At 41.0% G+C, this 27,787-nt stretch overlaps 1 protein-coding gene across 8 annotated transcripts in view; it reads right to left on the reverse strand.

The window, feature by feature from the left end:
* RAD51B (RAD51 paralog B) overlaps positions 1-27,787 on the reverse strand; it is a 490,110-nt gene that overhangs the window by 139,378 nt on the left and 322,945 nt on the right. For all 8 annotated transcript variants that reach the window (XM_011383867.2, XM_023526896.1, XM_011383862.2 and 5 more), the window contains one exon: positions 9,811-9,907. In XM_011383867.2, coding sequence (XP_011382169.1) covers positions 9,811-9,907 — 97 coding nt within the window. The remainder of the gene's footprint in view (positions 1-9,810; positions 9,908-27,787) is intronic.

Genomic DNA, 27,787 nt, shown 5'->3' on the forward strand with positions numbered 1-27,787 from the left:
ACCTTGATAAATCGAGGACTCACCTAACGCTACTCAGAAGCCCAGTGCACCAAAGAAATCTCTCCCAGGTTGATGAAGTGGGAAATCTAAACCAGACCTGGCCATCCAGACTTTAGAATCGTTAAAGCTGGTAATAAAGTTTCCATTGCCTCAAGAAATTTAGGAATAGCCCCGCACAAAAGTGATTCCCCTCAAAGAGTTCCAAATTTAAGTTCTCTAGTTTCATCTCCATTCCCTCTAGCCTGTTAATTGCTGCCTGAGAAATCACTTTGAACCACAAAATGATCCTATCGCTTCTCTGCTCCCCACCTTCTCGGGAAAGCATTCAGACTGACACTTTCCCTGAGCCGCCCATTGTTGTTGATCACTTGCAGTCGGAGCAGGTACATAGCTAAGGCTGACTGTACTCTGAAGGAATTTTGGAGCAAATACAATACGTTGGTTTCATTCTTCTTTTAGGTAGACATAGGTCTAACGCTTTAAATAACTCTTTGATTGCCCCACCTTGTAGCTATAGGTAACTCATTCATCAGCAAATATTTATTGAGTAACTACTATTACCAGGAACTATTCTGGGCTCTGGGGATCCAGCAGTGAGCAAAAGAGACAAACTCCTGTCCTCAAGGAGCTTATATTCTAACGATCCTAAAACAAGATTTGTTTTTGCTAATTTACCTTAATTTTGTACTATCACCTCAAATGTAAGTTCTGAAGTCAGACTCCCTAGTTTGGAATCCTGGCTGTGCCAGTAAATCAGTTGCTTTCCAAGCTTCAGTTCCTTCATCTATAAAATGGGATGCTGATTATCATCCACCTCAGAGTGTTGCTGTGAGAATTAAATTCAATAACGATGTACAATGCCAGGTACACAATACATGGTCCATAAACATTAGTGACTATTACTAATAGGCCTGACTTTTTAAAAAATGAACTTGAGTGGCTTTTTATTTCTTGCTACTAAAAGAGCTCTGAAACAGTGTAGTAATTGCTCTATCCCAGACTTGAGACAAAGCCTGCAGAAAACACCACTGGTAACCCAATGAAGGCATGTGGCTACCCTGAGTCCTGACAGCACCCCTTCTACAGGCCTACCTCCTTTCTTAGGATGTTGCCTCCTTGAGATCTCAGATGGAGACATATTCATTTTGGTATTCCTAGTGCCTAACACAGAAAAGAAATTCAATGAATGAAGCAGGAGTTCTCAAAGTGTGGTCCCTAAACCGGCAGTATTCACAACGGAGAATTTGTTAGAAATGCAAATTCCCTGACCCCTTCCCAGAATGACAGAAAATCTGGAGTGGAAATCCAGCAATGTGTGCATTAATAACCCCTTCAGGAGATCCTGATGCATGTTAAGGTTTGAGAACCACAGGAACAAAGGTTCTGGTGGGGAAACACAACATCTCCACATCCTTGACCGAAGAACAGCCCTACTCTCTCTGGGGAGTCATCCATCTTCTTTGATTGAGCATGTGGCTTTGGAAGGGATGCACATGGAACTATGAGGGAGGAAAGAGAAACATTCCTAGCCAGTCATATAAGCCTCATCAATCATGTTGATCAAGGAAATGATGTGTTGCCAATGGATTATCCTCACATTCTTCTCACAGGGGTTTCAGAAAAAAAATCATAAGCTCCCTAACATGGCATGCCAGATGTCCATGCTCCACATTGCCTACTTCTCAGGTCTAATCCTTTGCCATTCTCCTAAAGATGCCCTGTACTCCCAGTCATGAGGAACGATTGTCAGTTCTTCAAATGACCATGCTTTTGCTACCGTATCTTTGGTAACTAAATATCCAGAATGTCACTCTTCCATCTCTGTATCCTGCGCACTAAGTATAGTTCCTGGTGCATAATGAGTGCCCCATTTTCCTAAATATTTGATGAGTTCATTGTTTCCTCCAATCTCCCCAACCCTAAGTCATTCTACGCAACCCTAAGTCATTCTACGCATCTCATCTAGATAGTTTTCAGTTATAATCATTTTAGCATAAAATCTAAATTCTGTCTGGCATTCAAAGTCTGGACCCCACCTATTTCAAGATCTATTGCACACTAGCTCCTTATGTTTACTCCAAGCTCCAGACAACTGGGGTCTTTTTCCCCCTTCTCAACATATCTTGCACTTCCCGACAACATAGATCCCATATTTATTGAGTACCCTCCAGGAACTAGGGGATACAAAAGTAATCAAGACAAAGTTCCTGATCTTAAGGAGATTATACGAAAGCAAAAATGGCAGACAATAAACCCATAAACAGATGAATTTATAATACAAGTTAGGTCGCGATAAGGGCAATGAAGAAAAATAAATCTGGCTTAGGAGATGGACAAGGATGGGATGGGGGTAGGGATTCCATCTTAGACAGAGAGATGAAGCAAGACCTCTCTGAGAAGGTAACTCTTGAGCGAGACTGAATGTAATGAGGGAGAAAGCCAAGGGAAGATCAGGACAAGTGCTCCAGTCAGTGGGAATAGCAGATGCAAAAGCCCCGAGGCAGAAACACTTCGGTGAGTTGGAGGAACAAGAGAATGTGAGCTGTGTGGCTAAAAGAGATTTTGAGAGAACGATAGGAAATAAGGGCAGACATGGCCCATTTTGAACTTAATGCCTTAGTTCATAACATTTCCTGACCTTTACACTTCTCTGCCTACCGAATCCTACCCATCCCTCAAGCCCTATCTCTTAACTTTCCTCCCTGGACCTTTCAGATTTCCCTCTGCTGAAAGATGCTCCCCTCTCCCTAAATCTTAGAGCCTTTGGTGCATACCATATGTGTCTAAAAGCACCACATACATTCTACCTAACAATGTTCTTTCTCCTTTAGAATTATTCTCAAACTATATTGTAAATACCTTGAGGGCAGGAACCACATCTTGTTCATTTCTGGATTTCTTGTAACATTAACATAGTGCATATGGTAGGGGCTCCATAACTCATAAAATCATCAGGTTGGAAAGCACCTGAAGGTCTCTTCATCTAGCCAAAAAGTTTTTTGGGGAGGGACCATAGCTCTAAAACTATGCTAATATATGCAAGAATGCAGTTAATGTACAGGAAATGTCAGTATGATTGAATGAAATACAGTTTAATCCAACTAGTCTTTATTGAATGGCTTACCAGAAAAATTAAGAAAAGCAAAGCCCTCAGAGTGATCTAAACCTAGGTCAGAGCTCACCTGGCCCATCCTTGAACCAGACCGCCTTGTCAGACCTTGTTACAATCCTCCCGAAATCCTAGTAAACATCAAAAATGCATGCTGAAAAATCTCCAAACCACATTACAAAACAAGGTAAGTTATCCTCTGGGTACCACTCCTGGAAACCAGCCATTCATCCTTTCTAGAGGCCTCTCGTATTTGGTATAGAATTCTCTTTGACGATGGTAAACAGGAATCTCTTTCTCAGAAAATCCTTCCAACGTGAAGCCCTTTGGGATCGCAACGTCTATTGGCATCCCATTCCCTAGGCTTTTGGCCCTGTCATCTCTAGTTGAAGCAATTGATAAAACTGGCTTTGGTGCTCTTGTCCTTTCTGCCTTCACGATACTGAGATGTTAACATGAACGTGTGCAGTCAGGGAAATTACCCAGTAAATCCTAAAGCGTGAAGAGCTCTGAGGGCAAGGGGGAAATACTTTCAAATCATCTAGCCCAGCCAGACCACGAACTACCTCAAAGACCACTTCCCAGAGAATACTCTCTGGCTTTCCTCTTATTTAATCTCAATGCACCTCGTGCTTCAAACGTGTCTCTTTTTGGCAAATTATCATGAGCAAAAGAGAGCTCCAGATCAGAAAGTACTTCCTGGTGGCTGACTGCAATGTTCCCTTTCTCCTTTGATCCTTCCGCCGCTGAGGTTCTGTTGCCCTCTGGTCTCCCTGCTGAAAATCCTCACGTTTCTCTCCCTCCTGAGATTTTCAGACATTTGTAGGCTGTGCCTATCACCTCTCAACTCTAGTTCTCCCCCGGTTCACATAATACTTAGGCTGTCTTTAGCTAAACACCACATGTTTTGGGTTCTTTTAATCTTTTTCTATAAATTAGGCCTTTCATGGCATCTGAACAGTTGCTGGAAGTAGTACGCACCCAGCAAAATGCCATGGATTCTTGGATACAGGAGAGAGTGGGGTGCGGGTAGGAGTTTCCCCTTGTGAGTATAAGCATGTGAAATTGTGTGTTGATAGATGTCTGTGGCTTTGGAATCAAAAAAAGAAAGGTCACCAGGACACTTAAACATTTTTGTTCAAAACTCATTCCTAAGAGGCAGCAGTGTCCAAATCTAGGATTTCATGGGAGGGGCTCTGACTTCTGTTCCCGGCACCACCACCTCTCACTCACTGTGTGGCCGCTGAGCAATTCCCTTCTCTCCTTCATGCTTCAGTTGCTTGAGGTAGATTGAGTGATTCATCATTTTAAGACATTTTAAAATGCTATGGAAATGCTAATGTTAACAATAATCACAGTTGATCAAGTTGTTAATATTAACCTTGCAGTCACACGACTGATACTTTATGTTTTCAAAGCACCAACGATAGTCGACCTGTACCCATGTGCCCGAGAGGTGGATTTTTAAAGCTGCCCCACCCACAGCCATTTGTACATGGTCCTGCCCAAACCAATGAACGTTTAGTTTGGGACAGGGCTGTGGAGGGCCTTGGAGCTAAAGTGTGGAGAGAGTTCTGCTAACTTGACCAACCCACCCCAAAGTTTGTGGTTAATGGATTACAAATTTGGGTAATGCTGGACAATAAATTACGACTATAATAACAAAGCTGAAAGTACACACAATTTAACCAGAAACACCACTGTTTTTTATCGGAAATGAAAGAAACCATTGATCATAGCAACTGTCTGAGATTAGCAGGGAGCCACATTTTCAAACATCCTGCAGTAAATCCAGAGCAGATCCAGCTGGAAAGCAAGAGTGGAAATAAAACTTGAAAATTCATACCACGCTTTGAAGTCTGCTTCTTTCACAACCATGAGTCCCTGATTTGCCCCAACCATTCTGAGCTGTTCTTACTTGGTGAATTTATTTTAGAAGAGACACAAGCCACATACTTGCGTATAATCTTTCAAATGGACTCCAGCTTTTTACAGGGATGGTTTGCTAGGGAATATGAATCCCTAAATACTTTGTCTTGCACATGAAATCAGCCTTCAATTCAACCAGAATATAAAGGCTTCCAGTACTAAACCTAGAAACAACTTTTGATTCGAGTAAGTACTGCTTTTCCCTTGTGTTCTTTTCTTGACCTATCCATGCACTTTTCATTTTTAGTTTTTAAGTGTGATTATCAATCAAAAAGTATTAATGCAGATAAAAGAATATTAACATGCCAGATGCTGAGAATGCCAGGATGGTAGTCTAATAATGTCCTATTCCCATGAAGCCATCTAGGATGCCTAAAATGGGCTGTTACCACACTGAAGTAACTGCTATCCCATTAAATCATCAGAGGAAAGAAAGCTAATGGTCTAGGTTGAATAGAGCTTCAGTCTTACACAGAGCCCACTGTCCCCATACATCAATCTCATTGACAAACTGTGCTTAGGTGGATAGGGACTCACTCCTGCTCAAATCTCGAGTGACTTCAAAATAAGACATGGTGTCTTAGGCCAGTTAAACTAGTAGATCCTTTCTCCACTGATCACTATGAGCAGTATATCAGGTCTAATCATCCTTAGTATCTCCGATGACCATGAGGAAGAACTGGCAAGGGCATCTAAGAAACATGTTCTTGGCCACAGAACAGTCACAATAACCTAGTCAATGACCAGTCACTGAACTCTGTAATAACCTTGATGCCTGAGTTTCTTTCAACACAACAAAAACTGGAGAAGAAAATACATTGACTCACAGTGCCTGCTCGAGAACAATATAGATTATAGAACCAAAAATCCTGACTTCTGCTCTTAGCTTTACAGTATAACCTTGGTCAGTTTGTGTAAGTCTTCAAGGTTCTATTCTCCCAACTGAATGAAATGTTTGTGAAAGGCAGGCAGAAAATTGACAAGCACATTGCACATATGAGGAGTTATTTTAACTAAATAGCAAAAATTCAGTTTGTTCTCTCATTCCTTCTAAAGGCACAAAGCTTAGGGGCAAGAGCAATGTTGGGAAAGTCCTTGGCCTTTGAGGTCCACTCCTCCATTCTTTGGCTCTCATATCTGGGAGCTGGATAATTCAACAGTGGAATGAAACCTCAATGAAGGGAATCATGCCGTGGACCCGAGCAGTGAACATGGGTCTACATAATCCAAGCAAACAACCATGCCGCAAATTTAATAAGGAAAAAAAAAAACCCCAGCAACACAAAAACAAAGAACTCTCAACTTCACAAACACTGGGAGGGCAACAGCTGGTCAGCCGAGATTAAAGGAGCGTGAGAGAGCACCTCCTCATCTCCTGACTTCTCCTCCCCCATAGAGGTTCCCGAGCCAGCCAGGGCTCTCTTTTACAGCCCTGTGCAGATGACCTTGTTCCAGCTAAGATAGGGGTTCTTTTGATCTCAGCGGGGGGATGCTCTGGGCCTGCAGCTGGCAGATATTAATAGTACAGGATCTGCTGGGGTAGAAGAGATCTCTCAGTTGGGCCAGGTCACTTGTAGTCAGTCCCTGCTCTGTGTCAGAGCAGAAGGACTTCATTTCCCTGAATCAACCCCTGCTGGGTATTTCTCTCAGGTCAACTCGGATCATTTTATTGCTGGCTGCTCTGTGGCAACTTGTTCTCACCCTACAACTGTTTTCAAGGGAGCACTGTTTAAACAGTACCCCCTGCTCTGTAACTGAAATCTATTACAGGACAGGGTGGACCTTGAGCTCACCCCATCGCAGTGTGTTTCTCACTCTCACTGGTTTGTATAGACTTCTTGTGTACATATTTGTGTGGGAGAAAGGCAGAGAGAGCAAGAGACAGACCAGACCAGGAGTGTTCAAAGTGAGAAAGAGATAGTAATATGGGGAGAGGAGGCTGTTTTAGGTATGACAGTATCAGTGCTACGACTTCTGAAGATCATTTCTATTATGTTTAGTCTAGGACAATAAGGTCATTCTTCCCACTCTGAAAATCAGAATTTTAAAACCCCATCAATGAGTGAATGCTCGCTCCTGATCTCCAGACCCAGGTAATGATCTTACAATGCCAGAGCTTACTTTGGCAATCTTACAGTCATCCAACCTGTCATTTGACAGGAAAAAAACCGAGGCTCAAAGTGATTAAAAGACCTGCCCGAGATCACAGGGCTAATAATACAATGGCAAAGCCGATACAAGGAATGCTTGAAACAACAATAAAACAATTTATACATATCAATCACAGTAACATTAATAACCATTGCAATATATTTAACTAGGTATAAATGTTCTAAGAAATGTGTCCATTTTAATTAATTGGTATGGAACTTCATTACAGACTTCAGGAAAAAAAAATATTTCTATAGCCTCTTTACCTGCTCAGTTATGCAAGGGAAAGTTCTAGAAAAATCAATTGTTTCCATTCTCCCTTGGATTTCTTAATAAGAAAACGTTGTCTAAGGATGAGCTGGTAACTGTTCATGCATATGACTGTATCATTTTCTTGAAGTGATTGCACGGGAGCTCCAAAGCAACCTTTGTATCTGTTTTGCTTCTCTTCTTTGCTTAAGATAAACCAAGAAGTCAAGACAAGGCAAAGTACTATTTATTGGTTTTCAAATTAGGAAACAAGACACTTTCTTCTCCTCAGAGTTGAATATAAATGTGTATGTGTGAAATAACTATAACGACAGTTTTTAATGATGTTCATAGGTGCTTTATGTGATTTTCATGGGTATCTTTCTTATAAAGAATTAGCTATGGTATTCTCTGCGGCATCGATCTACTGCCTATTATGTGTCTGGACCTTTGCTAGTCACTCAGAAACAACATGGATACAAAAAGAATACAAGATAGTCTGTGTCTACTAAAAAAAAAATTTAGAACCTAGTCAGGAAACCATGAAAAGTTAAATTAATTTTTCTAGACATTTTCTTTATATAGCTGAGCAGGTAGAGGGACCACAGAGGAGGAAGAGAGAGTAAGACCAATGCGGACTGGAACGGGCAAGGAAGTTTTGTGAAAGAGGTGGTCTTTAAATAAACCTCGAAGGAGTAAGAGGATTTGGGAAAAGAAAAAGTAGAAGTGAAAAAGGGAAATGCTATTCAAGGTAGGGCGAGCTGTCCCCGCAGAGGCGTGGAAGGTCAGCACACTTGGTGTAGGAGCCTCAGCCGAGGTATCCACAAGAACAGAGGTTGAACAGGAAAGAAAGTACGGACTATGAAGCATTGACTTTATCTAGTGGTGTTCTGGAAACTGATCCATGCAAAAGAAAAGGCGTTGGGCCGGGGGTGGGTGGGGTGGGAACACCTGATTTTTATTATTTGCTGATTTCCTTGGTATAAATACTTCTACCCTGGCTGATTTCAAGCTAACAAATCACAAATTCCTGAATATTTTTATATTGGTTTATTAATTTTAGCCTACTCTCAGAAAATGGGCTGAAACGACTCCAAGATTTCTGTCTGAGTAGGAGAATGAAATGGTAAAAGGAAGCTCAATGGGAGAAGTTCCTTTCAGTAGCAGCAGAAGACAAATGGTATAGAGTCTGGAATTAGAAAGCCATTTTGAGAATTTTATTAAAATATTCCGATTGTGAGTTCAATCAGTCATCTGGTCACAAGACAAATTATAAAAAAGAAGAGACAGAGGAAAGATATATTTGGAAAGAAGAAGCAAGCAGACTCGATGAGAAAAGGAGCATAGGGAGGGAGGAATAGTAAACACTTCAGGATTTCAGTCCAGGTAATGGGGGAGTGATAGTGCATCACTGAATGTGGACATGGGGTACACAGAGCATTTTACTATTGTTATAAATAAGTTATTAGTTTTCATTTTGAAAAACACGTGGGTAAAGCAGGCGTATGTGGTCCTTACAATTATCGAGACTATCATGGAGGCCAATCCACGGAAGACCACCTAGGCAGCGAGGAGCTTGCTTGTCCCAGGGTAGAAGTATTGCTTGTCCCATATATCCCATCACGAATAACTCTCAGAAAACGGAAAGTGCAGAGGGGCCTGGAACAGCTATGCACATCTTCTCAAGCCCATAATATTCTGCCCTGAAAGACTACAACTAGCAGAACTTAGAAATGTCAAGTAAAAACTTTCAATAAAACTAGAAACCACCCACTGGCTCAGTGGTGTAATTCCCCTAGCTGTGTAAACCATAGCCAGCCTGACCTTTGCTAGTACGGGAGGGTGGAGAAAATTTTGTAGATTTACCAACGTGGAGCATTTTTCTTAATCTTTCTGTAAAGCTGATGAGGAATGCCACATCACCAGCGCATCACACTGGTGCACAATTTTAGCTAGTCCAAAAGTACCCAGCACCAACAAAATTTATCTGTAAATTGCTGTGGGACCACTAGTAAAGTCTATCTTTGAGCATCGATCTCAAAAACAAAGTCCTTTAGCAGTTCACCAGCCCTCATACTAAAGACCTAAAACAACCCATAGGGGAGTGACAAGCCTCGAAGTAGAGGTGACAGACACCTGTTAAGATGACTCTGGTGAAAAAGGAAGCTCACTTACAGTGACGGGACAAGAGAATCTCCAAATGTAAGGGATCAGATGCCAGGAAAGGTGGCCAAGTCTAAATCACCAAGCTCCGGCTAGGTTCACTGGCCAGGGCCTGTTAGCGGTGTCTCCCAGCTCTCAACAGGAGGCAGAGAGGTGGTGGGATTGTATGTCAGTGTCAAGTTTCAGCCCCTCTAGGACAGATCCCTTACCTTCAGACAGGGACAAATCATCAGCTGGAGACACCAGGTCTGCCTGAGAAGCTAGGGCTCCGCTCAGATGGGTTGTAATTTGATTCGTCAAGATAACCTGTGAACAGACAAGGAGAAGGTGGAGGGGAAGGGAGAATAAGACCAAATTAATTATTAGAGCTATCACAAGGCAGACTGTGGCTTAGGGGAAAACTGATTAAGAACACAGGTAGGAAAACCCCAGCTCTGACTTTCGTCAATTTTATCTGTGGGCCAGAATATCTGGCAAAGCCCATAGGTCATTCAAAACACAGAAAACTGAGGAAACAGGCTGACTTTTTTCAGAGCTTAAACCACTAATCAATTCTTCCTATAGGCCTACTAAATTTGGACTAAGCGGTGTTGTCATATTAGCTGAATAACAGAAGGCTAACCAGAGAATTAATATGCTTATGTACACATTATATTAAATTTTAATTTTTAAGATTATATCTACAACACAAAATATTGCTAGTGCTGAATAAAAGCAATGATTGAAAATTTGGCTTCTTCTCTTGTTAACTCAGAAATCAGTTTTATTTCCAAATTTGTGAAGTTGGAACAAGATTGATATCTAAAGGAATAACACTCTACTTTTAAATTAGTTGAATTCTAACAAAACAATTCCAAAGTCTCACTATGTATATAAAACACAAAAATAATATAATGCTACCTATTCAAAAAAAATGTTCATAACATTTAAAATTCCTAGGGAACACTCTAAAATTACCTAATTCACGTGGTCCACTGCCACACAGTATTTTCAGATTTGGTTCAGTCAAAAAACTATTATGTTCCTTTAAAATCCTCATTTATAAATCCTCATTTGATTGTTTAGAAACCTAAAGAAAGAATAAGATAGAGATTCTCTCCTGGAAAACTGCAACATGACTGACACCGATCATTTCCCAAGGTCTGGGTGCTCCCACCATGGGTAGAAATGGTGAGCATCTTGATCCATCAGAGGAAACATCCCTTCTGACAGGGTACTAGGCAGTTAATACCTGGAATATGGACCTAACTGGACTGTCTTGGTCTGTCCCAGAGGTCAGCTATGGTTTTGTTATCACCCTGATTTGAACAGAAAATCATCTCTATTCTTTATTGTCCAGCTTTTCAGCCACACCTCTGTTGCTGTCTGGAATGGCCAGTGACACATTATAAATCCTATACACGCTATAAATCCAATGGCGGCTTAATTGAGGGTTGAGGGGAGCACGATGGCAAGGTCAGGTGAAGAAACGAAGTACCCTGTTAGCAAAGACAACCTATCCAAGGTCTTTGTGTGTCCACCAGGCTCACAAGTCTCAAGCTACTATACATAAAGATCAGATATTACAGCATCCCACTGAGTATTTGCTAATCTTATCCCTCATATTCTTTTGTATTGCTACTTTTCATTTCGACTGGGAAGAACTACATATAATATGTCTTCAATTAAAATGGCTGGAAATGGTCAAATAACACCCTGCTCTTATAAGAAATATTCATATTCAGGAGCATGAATAAAGGATTATGATCATTTCTCTCTTTATAATATAGGATGGAATTTGGAGTTCAATAAAACTGGGTTCAACTTCTGAGTCTGACATTATGAGCTTTAGAAAAGTTACTTAAATCTTTAAGCTTCATTTGCTTATAGGTAAAATAGCACCTATCTTTTAGAAATGTTTTGAGAATCAAATGAGATGTAAGGCACTTAACATACTGTCTGGCACATAGTAAATATTCAATAAATGGAAGCCATTGTTGCCATTTCCTTCCGAATAATGCTGTTAATACAGGTTAATAAGTTAGTATATGCCACGTGCTTCAGACAATTGGATCTAATAACAGAACACTAAATCACAATTTTCTTATCAGGATATAGTATCTGATCATTCCTATCAATCTTAGTCCTAAGTTTTATTTCATTGCAAAGAATTTGTGTAAAAATCTCAGCAAGAAGAATTATTTAAAGCAAGGCCAATAAGATACTGGCATTGTTCTGAAAATACATTGTGGTTTATTTACCAAAGAAGAAAATAATGTTATCTGTCTGTCCTAGTTTAAAAAAATGTGAAGCTTCTGAGAGATCTAAATATGTAAGTTCTATTTTTTAGGGGAATTTTCTAAAAGACAGCTTGGTGAAAATAAATAGAGCTCTAATGATATGGTAACAGTAATGAGAAAAAATTTATGGAGTACCCACCATGCAAAGCATGTCGCCGCATACAGAGGGGAACAAAAGGGGCAAAGGCACTGTAGGTCTTCTCTAGAAATTTATAAGTTAAAAGGCACTTACTAAATATTCAGACCACTTTTTCTCACTTTTGTTATTAATTTGTCCTATAATGCACTGATATGATGGTTTTATTATACAGAACTATTAAAATGACACCCTACAGAGACGAAAAACAAACTACTCTCCAGATGTACCTCAAAAGAACTAGACTTATCAGAGTGATCACTTTGTAAGTTACATGAGTGTCTAATCACTATGCTGAATACCTGCAACTAATATGACAGTATGTCGACTGTAATTAAAAAATAAAAAAATTTTAAAAAAGATTTTTAAATGGACCTCAAAAGATAACCACTCTCATTTCTACTTCCAATGGAAGAGTATATGGAGGAAAATAAAATCACCCTCCAACGGCAAGAGAACATGCTCTTAAGTGGTTTTTGCTAAGAATCTTCTCCCTTTTTATTATAAGTCTGAAAGCCAAACCACTGAAGGAATATATAGCAATCAAAGTCGGGGGTTTGCTAATCACACCATCCTACTGAATTGTTGTGGGTTTCTAAATCTGTGTTCAGCAAAATGATAGAAAATGCTATTTCTAAATAGTATTGATTACAAATAATCACAACTTGGGCAGAGGCCTATAGAAATGTTGTCCTCTGAGGCAACCTGGGACTTGAAAACTACACTCTTAAAATAACTTATAAAATAATATTACAAACTATATCTGCAAATGAGTTCTGACAGGTACTTCAAGGGGTCTTTCCTGCTGCTTTGCTCCACTGGAACAATTAGAACTTCTGATGCTTGGTACTAAATTTGTGCAGGAGCAGCATGCCAGTGATTAGGGTGAGGGCTTTCGAGTCAGATACCTGAGTTCAGATCCCGGGTTGTGTTACTTATTTGCTATGTGACACTGGGCAAGTTTCATAACCCCTCTGGGTATAATACTTAACTCACAGTGTTTCCAGGATTAAACTGGATAATGCATACAAAGTCCTGAGCATAGTGCCTGGCCAATGGTAAATGCTTAATAAAAGTTAGAGCCCATCGTTGTTTTTAATTATCTTTTGCTGATTTGTACCTTGCTTGTTTAGATAGAAAACACAAGTCTGATTCCCTTTTGCACAGCGTGTAGCCCACTGCAGACAAAGGACAAATATTTGCTGTTGATATGTTCAAAAAACAACAAAAAAATTAATTAAAATTATTGCTATTTTTGCCATTTCTCTAAAAGTATGGCTTATTTAAAACATACAACACCGTTACCCAAGTACCGTCAACTATAAATTCAAAGGCCAGAATGGGGCTCTTGGACTAAGGGGAAAAAACATTTTTTTTAAAAAAATAGCTATGATTATATCAGAAACCAGGAGGAAATGGAATCCAATTTAGTTTGCTCTTCAGGAAGAAGAATACCCTCCGCCTACTGGGGGTAACAGGAAGCCTGATAAGGTGTATAAAGTAAATATTGTCTTCACTCAGCTTCATATATGGAAAGACCACTTCCTCCCAGGGCTACCTCGCACCGCCCTCTTGGTTGTAGGATGCCTGAGGTACACTTGAAAAGGAAATGGCTCCTCATATCATGTCACATAAAACTTTGAGTCCCATTTTTAGTGCTCCTCTCCAAAGGCAAAACGGGAGCAAGGGGAGATTTCTCCCGTCAAAGACCATGTCCCTAGGTTCTAAAATTTCCCTTGCATTTCCTAGCTTCTCTAAACGCATCCTACTCGATCCTTCTGTGTACTGTAATTTAACATCTATTCTCAGTTTAAGGGAACGATGAAGCTTTCTAAAGAAGAAACTTCAAGGTACAGATTCATAAATAATCAACATAAGCTAGAGAAAAGAGATGAAGAGACGGGGACCAGTTAAAGACCAGATGACCTAGTAAGGTGATGAGTGGGAATGAATGCTGTTTTGGCCAGAAGGCAGAGGGGTTCTGGGGATAAAAAACAACCAACACACAAACAGACAAAAATATACGACTCATTTCTGCTAAACGTCAAAAAGATAGCTTAAGAGAGCAAATACCTAGAGACAAGATGGTAGGAGTAGAATAAGCTGGTCAGAAGAACCATCAGCCTTAAGGGTCAACGGACTGGCGAGCCAGAGTCCACCTGCCCACTGAGCCTGACTTTCGACTAGTCTCTATGTCCAGTGCACACCTCCTGCCTTCAGTTGACCTGCCTTTCTTTGGCTATGTTATGACCAGATTATATCTAGGCTATACCCACACCCCACTCCTGCTCCTAGTCCACAATACATTCTGCCTTAAGGGGCCCCTGTATGTGTCTAGTGTGAACCACCCTATACTGAAGTATTTAGGAGTATCTTTGCTGGAGCCTCCATGAGTAGCCACTTCGTGTATTCAACCCACTGTGAGTACTAAACAATGGTGGACAGAAGAGAAAATGGGACAGCCCTGGAGCAATCAGAGTGGGGAACTGCCAGACCTAAAGGCACAGCCTTTGATGGAAGAAGCTCCTTTTGATTCCTGGAAGGTGACAGAAGAGGGAGTTTGTGGTCAGCCGGGAACAGAATAGGCTGGAATGCAATATTTGCCCCTGTGGGCTCAGCAGAAGTGATATTCCTGGTCAGTAAAAAGAGTAACTCAATATTTACAAGTCGGATTTTTTAAAGACATAAGAATATGTCACATGCCCTCATTCGGCTTTCTGTGGGGACAGGTGAGAGGCAAATCTGTGAACTCCACCTTCCACAGAGTGAACTGGAATCACCTGCCTAAAATCAACAGTGAGTAATAGAAAAGGCAGCAGGGGCAGAGGAGAGAGGGGAGTTCTTGGTCCAGACTCGCGGACAGGTGACTTCTCCAGGTCCTAATGTCCTGGCCTAGAGAAAGGGATCTATAAAAGAACTGAACAAAGGGATCGAACAGCCAGAAATACACTGAAAGATTATCAAATGCTACATCGAAACAAGCCTGATCTTGTGACTCTGACGATAATAACCACAGGTCAAGTAGGTAGATAACTTCAGCTTCTATGAAAGTGTCAAGCATCTGAGGCAATCCTAGTTGAGTTCTGCCAGTCTTTTTGGTAGTTTTCAGCGGCCCTCTGCTTCCTCCTCCTGCCCACTCCCTGCCAGAAACCAGCCACAATTTAATACAGAGAATCAGAGAGGTTTCAAAATCACTTTAACTGGGCTTGTAGCTCCAGATGCAGTGATTGTCCTGATATTTACAGCTCCCAAGTAATCAGGGAGCCCACTGGACAACCCCGCCAGCCAGAGAAAGGGCACCCTGTGAACGACAGAGAGAGGCTGTAGGGCTGACTCTGCTCAGAAACCGCCTGCCCGCTGCTAAACCGACCTCTCCAAATGACAGGGCTCTGCTTTTTCATCGGCTCTGAAGGCATCATTAATTTTTTTTCTCTTTTTGTATTAAAAATGGTTATCTGCTTAAGGTACATTTTTTAAAAAGGTTAATTTTGGTGTCTAAAATTATCCTAATTGCCAGATATGTCAGTGACCTAGCCTTTCTATCCAAACAGAGGCCTTGGATAAGTCAGAAATTGAGTTTTAATCCTGGCTCTGGTAACGGTTGCTGAATGTCTTGCTTTTAAGGAGACAGAGGCCGGAATTTTCCTGTGAGAAATTGTCAAGGTTCATTGAGTCCTTTCATCACCAAGGCTTGAGAGAAAGGCCCTGAAGTGGTTTTCACCATACTGTCCTCTTGCTTTCCAACCATGACAGTGTCTGCCCTAACCCATCTGCTGTGATAGGACCTGGGAGTGAGAGACAGAGAGAGAGACAGAGAGAGAAAGAGAGAGAGAGAGAGAGAGAGAGTGTGTGTGTGTGTGTGTGTGTGCATGTGTGCGTGTGTGTGTGTGTGTGTCTGCTGGGGGCAGAGGTAGAGGGGGGACAAGAGCAGGAGGGGGGCTCTGAGTGTAGGGGGACCAGGCTAAGTCCTTCCTCACAGCAACATGCCACTCCCTTCCCGTCACTTCTAGGTTTGAAAAGAGATATCCAATATTTGTTGTGAGGAAAAATTAGGCCAAATATTTTGGAGTTTGAACATCGGAAATCTGGTTTTACTATTCACTGGCTTAGTTTTGCCAAGCTTTGGAAAACTATAAATCATTCCATTATGGGGAAAAAAAAATCACTTTTCTTTAGCTTCAACCCAGAGAATATCGACTGTCAGTTTGAGAATAAAGGACTGATAAGTTTTAATATTCCAGCCTACTATTTCCATTTTGAAGGTCTGCATGGCTATTGTTTTCTGGGAAAATCTAAAAAGCTATGGGGGAATTTTCCTCTTGAAATATTTGTGGTAAAAGGACCAATTTGGTTTGAAGAAGACACTGTTGTGGGAGTCGGGCAGCCTGCTTTTTACTTCTGGCTCTGTTGCTAACCTGCTGTGCAATTCTGGGACATATTCATAATCTCTCTGAACCTAAAAGTGTTAAGTCCATAGAAGATAATGAAGAAAATGAATATGTTAGTACTATAAACATGGCAGACTGCTATGAAAAATGTCATACATTCAAGTCACATTAGTTTAGTATTATACTTAAAAGGCCACTCACTAATAGCATTGATTCTCATCACCTCCAACCTTAAGAAATCAATCCCACACAGAACTGATTGGCAGTAGCTGAGGAAGAGAGGAGGGGAAAAAAAGAATGAGGGACACGACTTTAAATAATTTTGTATTTATGGTGAGAATACTTCCAATCTAAAATTCACACATCTTAGAATGGACCGGGAGGAAAAAAAATCTCTTTTTTGGATTCCACTAACTAGAGGAACATTCAGCTTAGTACGAGGCCCTAAGGAAGACAATGACCCAGTATGAGGCAACACAGATGGAGGCAGAGAGAAGAATCTCCACTGCTTTGCACACACACTTGCTCAGTCACAAAGGGATCGATAATAGTATCTCTTCTCACCTCATTTCAGCCATTGCCCAGACCACTGAGTTCAGAGGAAATGCACTAAGGTAGAACTGTGTCTGACATTTGGCCGAAATAAACATACAAAAAAACCTGTGTGGTACCATAGGGCAGCTTTCTCCTTGGCCTACTTCTCCTGGGGTGCGCATGCAAGGGGATGTAGTGGAAACCCTGGGCCAGCAGCTATTGTGCGGTAGATGTAGGCGTGAAGAGCTCTAGTTCCACTGCCGGCACGCTGTTCCACTGGCCCCGATGGGGCTGAGGTTAACACATGTTGGTTCCGGGTCTCGGATGGAGCAACAGTAGTAATGAGGCCACAAACAGTAGGCTCGTGTGCTGTTACCACCTTCAGCCCAACTTTGACAGCATCCTGTCAGTGATCTTGGGCCCACTGCAGGAAGTAGCACGCACCATTGGTGAATTGCAACAGTGCGTTCACAGTGGCTTCAAATAGTGCATTCACCAACAGTGTGCGATTTTTCAGTTATCATGGGACCAAAAAGGTCTCTGGCCAGGCGGGGCTTGGAAAAGAACATGGCCGGTCGTAGATGACGCTCGGGTTCACACATGTGGAAGAAGCCTTCCCAACCTGCCTCCACTGCACGGTACCTTTCCTGTGGCCGAGTCGCTTCTGCGCCAAGTCTGTTTGGTTGTCTTCACCCACTCCCTTACTGCCCACTGAGCCCCACAGACACGCAGGGGAGGTGAATTTCCAACAGCCCCCTGAGTTTCTGCTGACCTTTTTAGGTGTTTTTGTTACTTGATGGTGCTTTCTATTCATGTGTACTCCTGGGCCCTGGGGATTCCCCTCCCTCTGATTTGCAAGGAGGATTAGAAAGGCACAGCGCTGTGATCAGTCCATCACAAACGGCTGTTATTAACTGATTTCCTCTCCCTAGACTCATTCGAAACCAAGAAAACAGTTCTGTTGAGTCACTTGCTCCCAGAGGGGTCTGAAAATATGGCTCTTTGTGGAGCCCGGCCTGATAAACACCAACTTTGCTATTCTCCTGCCTCAGCCACACTGACAGTGGCTTATAGCTGGGAGAAGATGAAGCCCAGTGGGGCCTCTGGTTTCACCCCACCTCTGAGAAACCTCCACAAGTGGGTGAGTCAACACTGGTCTCACTCCCTGTATCTCTATGCCACCAAGCCAAATGGCGTATTAACTACCGAGGCTCTCCAAACTCAGTAATTAGATGTGTACATCCAATAATATCTCCAGAGAGAATCTATGGCCTAAAATGGGAGCAAAGTTCACTCACTATCTGTTCAAAAGGAGGTCAAAAGGTCTGCCTAGGAACAAATTTCCAAGGCAGCAGCCTCATCAGATATCCTTTTGAATGAAAACTATTTATTTGATATTCTCAAGGAACGAATATTGTGTAAGGTGTTATTTTTTTAAAAGGGGAGGGTGAGGGGTTCAGAGCTGAAGCAATGCTGTCTGTGTCCATACTTAAATAAATGACATCGCTATAGACAAACAAGAAGAACCCACAATTAAACAGAGTCAACATAGGAGAGACTCAAGAATAGGCCCAGCACAAATACATTAAAATGACTAAATATTTACATGGTGAGCAGGGGAAAGCTTCCTTCCACAGCAAGGCCTTGGAGCCAAGATCTTCCATCATGATCACTAATAAGCCAACTCCCAGTCATGTGCCCATAAAACGAATGTCCTAGTCAAGGACAGATCACATTCAAGGCACAAGCCCTAATGCCAGATGACAAATAGGTTTTTAGTCTCCAGTGCCAATCTGGTGGCTTGGGAATGGCCACCTGGAGCACTGCCCCAGGAGGAAATGGGACAGTGTATCAGGCCTCTGAGTTGCTAGAGGCACACGGATTGCTAAACTTGCCCAATATAACTGAATATGGATGCTGGCCTGTCATTTTCCCACTCTTATTTTCAGTTGGCTATCTCGTTCACCTCTCGTCTGATATCATTAACAAGAATAATGACACCATTTTACACAGGTATGGTGCTTTATATTTTTCAGAGTGTGTTTACAGAATGGTCTTAGCGGATCCTCATTACCTCGTGAGAGAAGCTGGGAAATAACTGAAGCAGCTGTTGTGTGTTAGCAGGGTGGGCTCTGGAGTCAGACCTCCGGGGTTTCCACCTCAGCTCCACCACCGACTAGCTGTATAATTTCAGGTAGATTACTTAATCTCTCTGTGCCTTACTTTCTTCAACTGCACGATTAAAATAACAATCATACCTATTGTGTAGATAAATGAGGTGGCATATAAAGCACTTAAGACAATGCCATATACCTAGCAGGTACCTGACAAATATTACCTTTTTACTTATTATTCCCTTCACTTCAGTTTTCCCAGTGGGAAAATTGAGGCTTGTGACATTCTCATTCTATCTCTACATTTCTCCTGGTTCACTCTGGCTCTCTCATCCGTACCTCAGGTGCCCCAGTCTGAAATGTCCTTCTTTACTTTTCTTTAAATCTCCATCTTTCTGGGGCTAGTTCAAATACCACTTCTTCTATGCACTCTTTCCTAACTATGCTAGCCCCAACTACCTCTCAGCAATTAATACTCCCACTTAAGAATCTGTACAAAGTTAATTTGGCACAAGAATATTTTTTTTTCTAATTATGTTGTATGTTATTCTTCTCTCTCTACCTCCAGTGTAAACGTTATGAGATTGTGTGTACTTCCACACCCCTGTTCCCATTCTAAAGGAGAGAAGGGAGAAGGAAGGAAACTAACGTTTACTGAGCACTTCCTGTGTGTTAAGACCCTACACCAAGTGATTAATGTACATTAGCTCATTTCATCCTCACATTTCAGTGAGGTAAACATTATCACCCTAGTTTTAAAGACAAGGAAACTGAAGTTCAGAGAAGTTGAGCAGTTTTCAGAGACTGAACAGACAGCACATGGGAGAGTCAGATTCAAACCAGGTCTGTCTGACTCTTTGGCCTTCGCTGGTTCTACCACATAGTTATCAACACAGAAACCCTCAGCCGCATGGAAATTTGTTGATTAATTTCCTCATAGCAAGGCATTTAGTGACATCTATTGACCGAGTCCCGTGTTGTTTAATGCAAAGTCACATGTAAAGGAAAACTAAACAAAAATGTTTAATAATAAGACAAATTTTCAGTGGCAAGAAGAAATCAGTCAGAAACCTTGTCTTTAGGTTAGGGAGGAACCATGCTCCAGCAGGTATGGCAAGAGAAAAGACACAAACTCCTGGATTCTATTTCTGTCTTGGCTATGAACCACTCTGCTAATATTTTCACTTCTGCTAAAATGTGATGACAAGAGTTTCAGAAGAGTTTTACTCTGCCACATAAGAGCAGAGTAAAAACAGGCAGTTAGCTGGTTAAATGTGGGAGAGCCACAAACAACGCTGGGATCTGGCATATGAGTTCACAGCTGGGACAAATTCCATTTGGGCATTGGTCTTTCCAGCTTCACTTCAATTCCCAGAGAACAGCCCAGGGTATGAAGCAATCTTTAAATATAAATTATAATATTTATGTTTTTAATCACCCTACAAGGGCTATCTTTAGTTTGCTTAGGATCCACTTGAACCATTCAAGAAGTCTGTCTTTGTTTCCTTGCTTGAAATGATGTTTGTATTTATTTTCAGACTGGTCACTCCATACAACAGTGCTAAATAAGAAAAAGTTAACTGATTATTAGTATATTTGATCATCAATTCATGAAGTGTATTAGTGCTTCTTGCATCCTGATGAAGCCCCTGGCCTTATGGTGAAAACACAGCTGGGGCGAAGGTGATAGGGCCAGAGGTTTGCTCTTGTTTTTTGAAGTTATTCAGCCAAGAGGCTAGGCCTGAAAGGATTGGTGACTCAGGCAGGTTCCTACAATCTTTTAAGGTGCATCGTGATCCCTTTGAAAAAAGGGACACAGGACCTATGGTCGGTGGCTATCCATTTTCACACATCTGAAGTCCCACTGAATTCAGAAACCAGCTATGAGGAGCTGTGGGCAAGTCTTACGGAAGACTTCCTGCTTCCATGAAGGCCTGGAAAGGGATCGTGACTGAGAACGGACGCCCGGCTGCTTTGGAATTGGAAGACAAGCGAGCTCTTTTCTGTCTGGTTATTTACAACAGTGTTTCCTCTTACAGACTCCTCCTGCCCTCCCCAGGACCACACTGAAATGACTAAATCTGCCTGTCGCTCCAGTGAATCCAGTCAAATAAATAAGTCAATTCTCTTTAAGTTTGTGGTCTCAGCTCCTTGTTGGTTTATTGCAAAATTAAAGGGCACACAAAGTAGAACCATCAATCAGTAACCAGAAGAGGAATAAGCTCTTTGTGGAATGTACCGAGAAGCAGGAAAGAAAAAAAAAAAAAAAATGAAAAGAAACCTCATGAAATGATCATTTGTTAGAACAGAGAGAAAAAAATGCACATTGCACATGCAGCATCATTTAGGAAAAGTCTTATTAAAGGCTTCCTATCTTGCCAGGAGAGCAAGCGCAGGAACGCAAACAAAATCCCTCAAAATGCTCTGCCATTTATTAGTGCTGGTTTCTTGTGGGTTTTGCTATATTCCATAGACACAGCCAAAGATCACAGGGCCAAAGGGCTGGAACAGTGACTCAGCAGGCTCAAGACCAGGGGAAGGAGATGCGATATGACTATTGTTTATTATAAAACAAACAAACATAACTGGCTTCCTCAGCCCTTTACCCCAACCTGACCTTCCCTTTGCACCATATTATTTAAAGTAAAAGCTCCTGGTACCATGCCTTACTTGGAACTTTTAATAAACGCTACTTGTTAAGGGTAAAATTGAAGAGCAATATATAGTCTAGAGGAAGAAAACTAATTTAACAAGTACCACTGGATGCCAAATACCATGTTTTACACTTTACGGCTTATTTTCATAACCTCCGTTAATCTTCATTACAACCCTATGAGGTATGTGACATTATTCTCTTACTTTAAGGATAAATGTATTCAGTAACTTGCCTAGCTTGCAAAAAACCAGCAACATCTATGAGACTCTAAAATCACTTCTTTCTACCAGATACAATGTGTTCGGGCATGGTACCAAGAAAACTATTGTGGCATTATAAATCCTGCTGGAAGAAATTAAATAGGTAATATTAGAAACAGCATAATCACCAGTCCTGTGTCTACTTTGCACATTTTTCACTTCAGATAACTAGTATTCTTGCCTCCTAAAGAATAACTAGTATTCTTTAGACAACTAGTATTCTTGCCCATTTCACAGGGGAGGAAATGGGCAAGAGGTGTAGTAAGGTGTAATTACATCACAACACGGCTCTGATTCTTACCCATGTAAGCTGTAGCCTTTGAAATAACTTGGTAATGGGAAAATTTTTCTATATTGCTTTAAAATAATGAAGGTGATAGGTAATATAACACACACACACACACACATAATAAACACATGCACAATATATAATACACCCATATACACATATGATACATACATATATCAATATAAAATCTCACCTGAACCTCTAACCATCTAGCAATAACAGAGGTATTACATCTCTTTCCATATCAGAGAGGAAAGTGACTAAAGTTTACAGCATATGGATGGACGCAAGCCCAGGTCTACTGACTCCAGACCCTATGCTCTTTACACTCCTTCGTCCTGAAGGGGAATGTACCTCACAGAGAGAGGCAGATTTATGGTAAAGGAATAACCTACATGATAAAATTGGTTCTCAAAGTCGTTCTGAAACAAGGACCAGCTGCTTGTGAAGTTGTGATGCCCAGTGCCAGAGGTCTTGGCTTCATTTCTTTACTCGACAGAGGTGACTATCAATAACATTAGAACCTCTATCCTCTCTCTGAGCGTGGTCCTCCATTAACTAATGTGAAACTCATTGTAAGTGCTAATTATAGTTTATTAGAAGTGGCCCCATTCATTAATTTAGCCAAGCAGTTCCTAAGAGAGGACAGGGGAAGCAAGAAGTGAGAAAAAAACACAGATGGGGCTAGGTAGGCTCAGGGCAAGGCTGCAAGGAGGTTAAAGAGTAAAGTGTATATTCAAGACTTCCCTCCCCAATCCCCACCATATTCTTTCTGTCCTGAGCATGCCATGGACTTTGTCCTTCCCAGCACAGCTAGAGTAGAACCCTGCTCAGACCTCCTTTCCTTATCCGGCATCACCTCGCAAGGTTCTGAGAGCCCCAGATCTTATCCTTGTACCATCCACCTCTACTCATAAACCTATACAATGCTTTCTCCCCTTCTCTCTTTCTAATGAACTAAACCTTAAGACAGTCATAGGTGACTTTTGTTACAGGTTTTCGCATTACCAGGGAGGTCCCCTGGTGACATATCGACTGCTCCAAAGCAGTGACTCTGAAGTGGTAGAGATGGGCCTTGAATCTAATCTTCTAACTCCAAGATCCGTATTAATTCCTTTGCACATCCTTTTCCTTCCTCTTCTGAAATAGAAAATCTGGTTCTCCATCTAACTGACAGATTCTCTACAGATATTTGAAGCATAGCTGAAATATAAGCTGATTATCTGACAAAATTACCTAAGTAATTTACTTATTAAAATTTAAAATGATAATAAAATATTTATTAAATACTAATTATGGGCAAAACAAAATAGATAAAGACTGAACAAACTAATGAAAGGGAGCAAATAATTCTTGTCATAAGAAGGATGAAAAGAGAGAGCTGTGGGATTCTTGAAGATGAGAAGAAATGATGTTTCACTGGGAGACTCGGGGAAAGTATCATCTGATCTGGGCCTTCTTTTAAGTTGGTCATTGAGAGTTACGTAAAAAGTCATTTCAAATGGCAGAAGAGGCCCCAATATTATAAAAATTTGGATCTGCAGAGTATTTCAGAGGAGAACCTTAAACACTGGATACAAAAAGGTAACCATCTGTATCTTTCTAAGATAACAGACCAGACATTTATACCAGGAATTCATCCATCTCTAAAAGGAGGACTTTGAAAAGAATGGGAATAGCACCCCCCCGACCCCCTGCTGAGAGACACTGGAGAGAATAGCCTCTCTTCATGCAGCTTCTCATGTCTACAAATGCCAGCTTTTCAGGAAGGAGATGTGAGTTGTCTCTCCATAGTTCTGCCCTGCCACTGAAGTTGGTTTTTACAGGATCAGGTTCTTGCAGTAAAAAAGAGAAAGAAAAAGTCAGTTGAGAAAGTCGAGGTGTATGTGTGTATGTGTGTGTGTGCGCCCCTGTTTCAAACTGTAGAGCTAAGTTTCAAACTGTATTTAGAAGCTGAATTCTGCTAAAACACATCAAAGGGTATCAGGCCCCATTACAGAGGAAAGGAAAAGCCCTAATTCATATGCAACAGGGTTTAGGAAAAAATCTTTATGAAAGATTTCTTAACAATCTAGGGGAGTAAAAACTAGAACAAAACAACCAAAAAGTCCTCAAATGACTGTGTCATCAGTGTGCATTCTGGTAGCTTCCCTCCAATTCCCTCACAGGCACAAGACCCCATTAGACTTCAGAGTTTTCCTACCCCGGAGAAAGGAGGCATTATAAGCCAAAGCAGAGTCCTCTGATTTGTCCCGCTACTTAAAAAAAAAGAAATCCATTTCTTTTCTTGCCAGTTACTTTTCAACATGACTGACAAGAAAGCTTTCCACTTTTCAATTTATGTTCTCAAAGCCAATAGCAAAGCTCAACTAGAGATTCAAATAAAAACATTAATCAGTATAACATATAAGCATACTACTTTCCTGTAAATTCAGTTAGTTATTTAGTAGTGCATGGGGCCACAGAGAAGTTCCCTGACCCCAACCCAGACTTGAAAACGAGGAAAATACACGGCCCTCTGAAGTCAAACTAGGCAATCAGCACTTACTGGCTCAGAACGGAATCACACAACAAAAAGACGGAATGTGTGCACCATAAAATAATGGATTCAGGTAATAATCATCAGTGGGTCTTGGTAAAGATCATCACTGGGTTAAAAGCTGATAGGGAGCTTGGCAATGGAATGATCTGGCTACAATCTTCTGAACCACTGAGCAATTTAATCTCCATTAAAAGTGATTAACCAGACATTATTGCCTTATGACATGATAGAATAGGAGGTACACAGCATAACCTACAGAATATTTTTTTGTCCGAAAAAATGTAATCTAATAACTATTAGTTCATGGGATATACAAGAACAAGTTAAACGACACCATGAGGAAGCCATCAGCCAAATCTAGAACGTGCGGTATTCTACATCCAATCTCTCCAGCAAAGCAATGTCACAAATAAAAAAGGGGTGTGGGAAAATTTTCTAGAATAAAAGAAAGCCAGGGTCTTGAAAGAAGGGCAATGACAACCAAATGCAATTTGTTTCCCTTATTCAGATCCTTATACAAACCAACCAACTATAAAAGGACATCCTAGAGCCAATCAGGAAAATTTGAATATGGGCTGGGTAGTAGATGATGTTAATTATTTGTTACATCTGTTAGGTGTGGTGAAGGCAGTTATGGTTTCAAATGCCCTTATTAATTTAAAGGTAGAGGGCAGGTGGAGAAATATGTGTTCTAGAGAAAAATTTTAAAAATCCAAACAAGAAAGGAAAAGAGGGAGGAACAGGAAAATAAGAAAATATAATAATCACGGTACATTTAGCAGATTGCCATGAATCCTTACACGGACACAATAATGTAAATGCTAAATATGGTTTTAACTAAATATTAAGATATAGCTATACTAGAAAGAAGGTAAAGAGTGAAACTGAAAGAGAAAATGGTATCACTGCTCAATGGTCATTCTCCATAGAAGTCATCTTCAAAGAAAAATCAAAAGATAGCAAGTCAAGCATATCATTCAGCAATGTGGAGGCAAGCGGTAGTATCAGCAACTCAACGATTTGAAAGTGGCTGCTTCCAGAGAGAAAAAAATGAAAGGAGAAAAGAGGACTTGGGACAGGGAAGTGCTCTTTTTCAGTTTAAGTATATATAATTATTAGATTTGAAAACAATATATGTGTTTTACTTTAATGAAAAATAAAATTTAAATTAAAAAAATATATCAGAGGATGTGGGAGGAAGTTTGTCAGTCAAAAAATTAATATAAAAGATAATCAGGGAGGCAAAGAATGACAGTGCTGATTCCAACCCAACTAGGGTTGCCAGGGAGCCTGGTGTGACTCACGTGAGCACACAGATCCCCCGACAGGTAGATCTAGACTCTGGAGATAGGTGCAGCAGGCTAACTGGGCCTGATACCGTAAACATTTGACTCTCTTTACCCCATTATAATCAATGGTGTAAACTTCCAATAATCTGATTTCTCGTTTAACTTGCCTTGAAGGGGATATGTGCCAGATAGTTGAGCCTATCCAATACAAGGACCAGCTTTCTTTTTCAATGCAAAATTTTAAAAATTTGTTTTCTGCCTTTATAGCTTAGTCTGGCCTGTCACATTTGGGACCAAGAAGAGGGTCAGGTCCACCTGAACGTGATAAGCTCTGGGTCAAAACTTGGGTCCAGGCCAGATCGCCAAGTAAAAAGCACCTTGTGAGACCTGACTTTGGCCAGCAGCCTCCTCCCCACGGGCTGTGCTAACCTCAGGATCCTCCCGACATTACCATGAGCACTTTCACGACCACCCAGTTAATCCCAATTATTTTCCTATAGCATCACACTAAGTAACTGAGAGGCCACTGCATTTGACCACTTCTAGGGAGATACACTGGACACCTGTGGCTCTTTTCAAGCAAAGTTATTCTTCACCAGGTGCTTTCAGAATCTCACAGGACACTATGGGCAGAAGCCGAAATTCCAGAACTTTCAAAATATAGAAAGTTTTCATAAACTTAAACTATCCATTAGTAGAAAATTTTTTTTAAAGATACATAATAATGCACATTATTGAATTCTTTAAAATACCCCTTACATATAATAGCTCATTCAATCTTCACAGAACCTGTGGTGTAGGACCATTCTATTTTTCCACCATTTATTTAAAAAGACGAAGAATAAACTACAGTGAGGTGGAATAATTTGGCCAGAGTCACATGGCAAGATGGAGCACAGATATATACCTGGGCCATACAGTTTGAGGGTCTGGTTGAGGTGAAGTATCTGGTGGAGACTCACACAGCAAATGGGGGAGCAGAGCTGGGAAGAGATATCTCTCATGGAAAAAAGTGGAAGCCAACAGACCTTTTGAGACATCAAAATATCCCAAAACCATAGCCACTGGAGCCAATTCCCTAAGCTCTGAAAGAGCTGACTAAACGCCCAAGATATACAAAGTCCCCCGGGTGATCACCCGGTGGAGTGGAGCCCCTGAAGCAACTGATTCCAAAAATTGAAACATAACCCCTGAAATCATAAAAGATCTGGCTCATTACAGGACAAAGATAGGCGTATGGCACAATAAAATTGTTCGCTCTTCCATTGTCAGGTTGAAACACATATCTCACAAAGATAATAAGCATTTGCTTTACTCCTGCCCCCGGAGAAGGGAGAATGCAAAGTAAACGGCAACATCAATTTAGAAGTTCCCAGAGTTCTAACAATATTGTTCTTATCGCAAGCCTACCGTTTGTTGAGCAGTTACTACGTGTGAGCAATGGGGCTAACTTTACGAACATTAATCACTTCTTCAAAATAGCTCAAGTTAATGGATGCCTTCCTGTGAGTTTCACATAGATTACCTCCTTTAAAACTGACCACTGTGCTATGAGGTAGGCCACAATAGCATATTTATTTTACATAAGAAAAAAGTGAGCTTAGAGAGTTTATGAAAATAGCACAAGGTGATAGGAGAGCCAGAGCTTGAAGCTAAAGCCCAGACCCCAGAACTACTGGAATGCAAAGCCTTGCCTCTT

Source organism: Pteropus vampyrus, unplaced genomic scaffold (genome assembly GCF_000151845.1).
Source record: "Pteropus vampyrus isolate Shadow unplaced genomic scaffold, Pvam_2.0 Scaffold15, whole genome shotgun sequence".
NCBI classification, from domain to species: domain Eukaryota; kingdom Metazoa; phylum Chordata; class Mammalia; order Chiroptera; family Pteropodidae; genus Pteropus; species Pteropus vampyrus.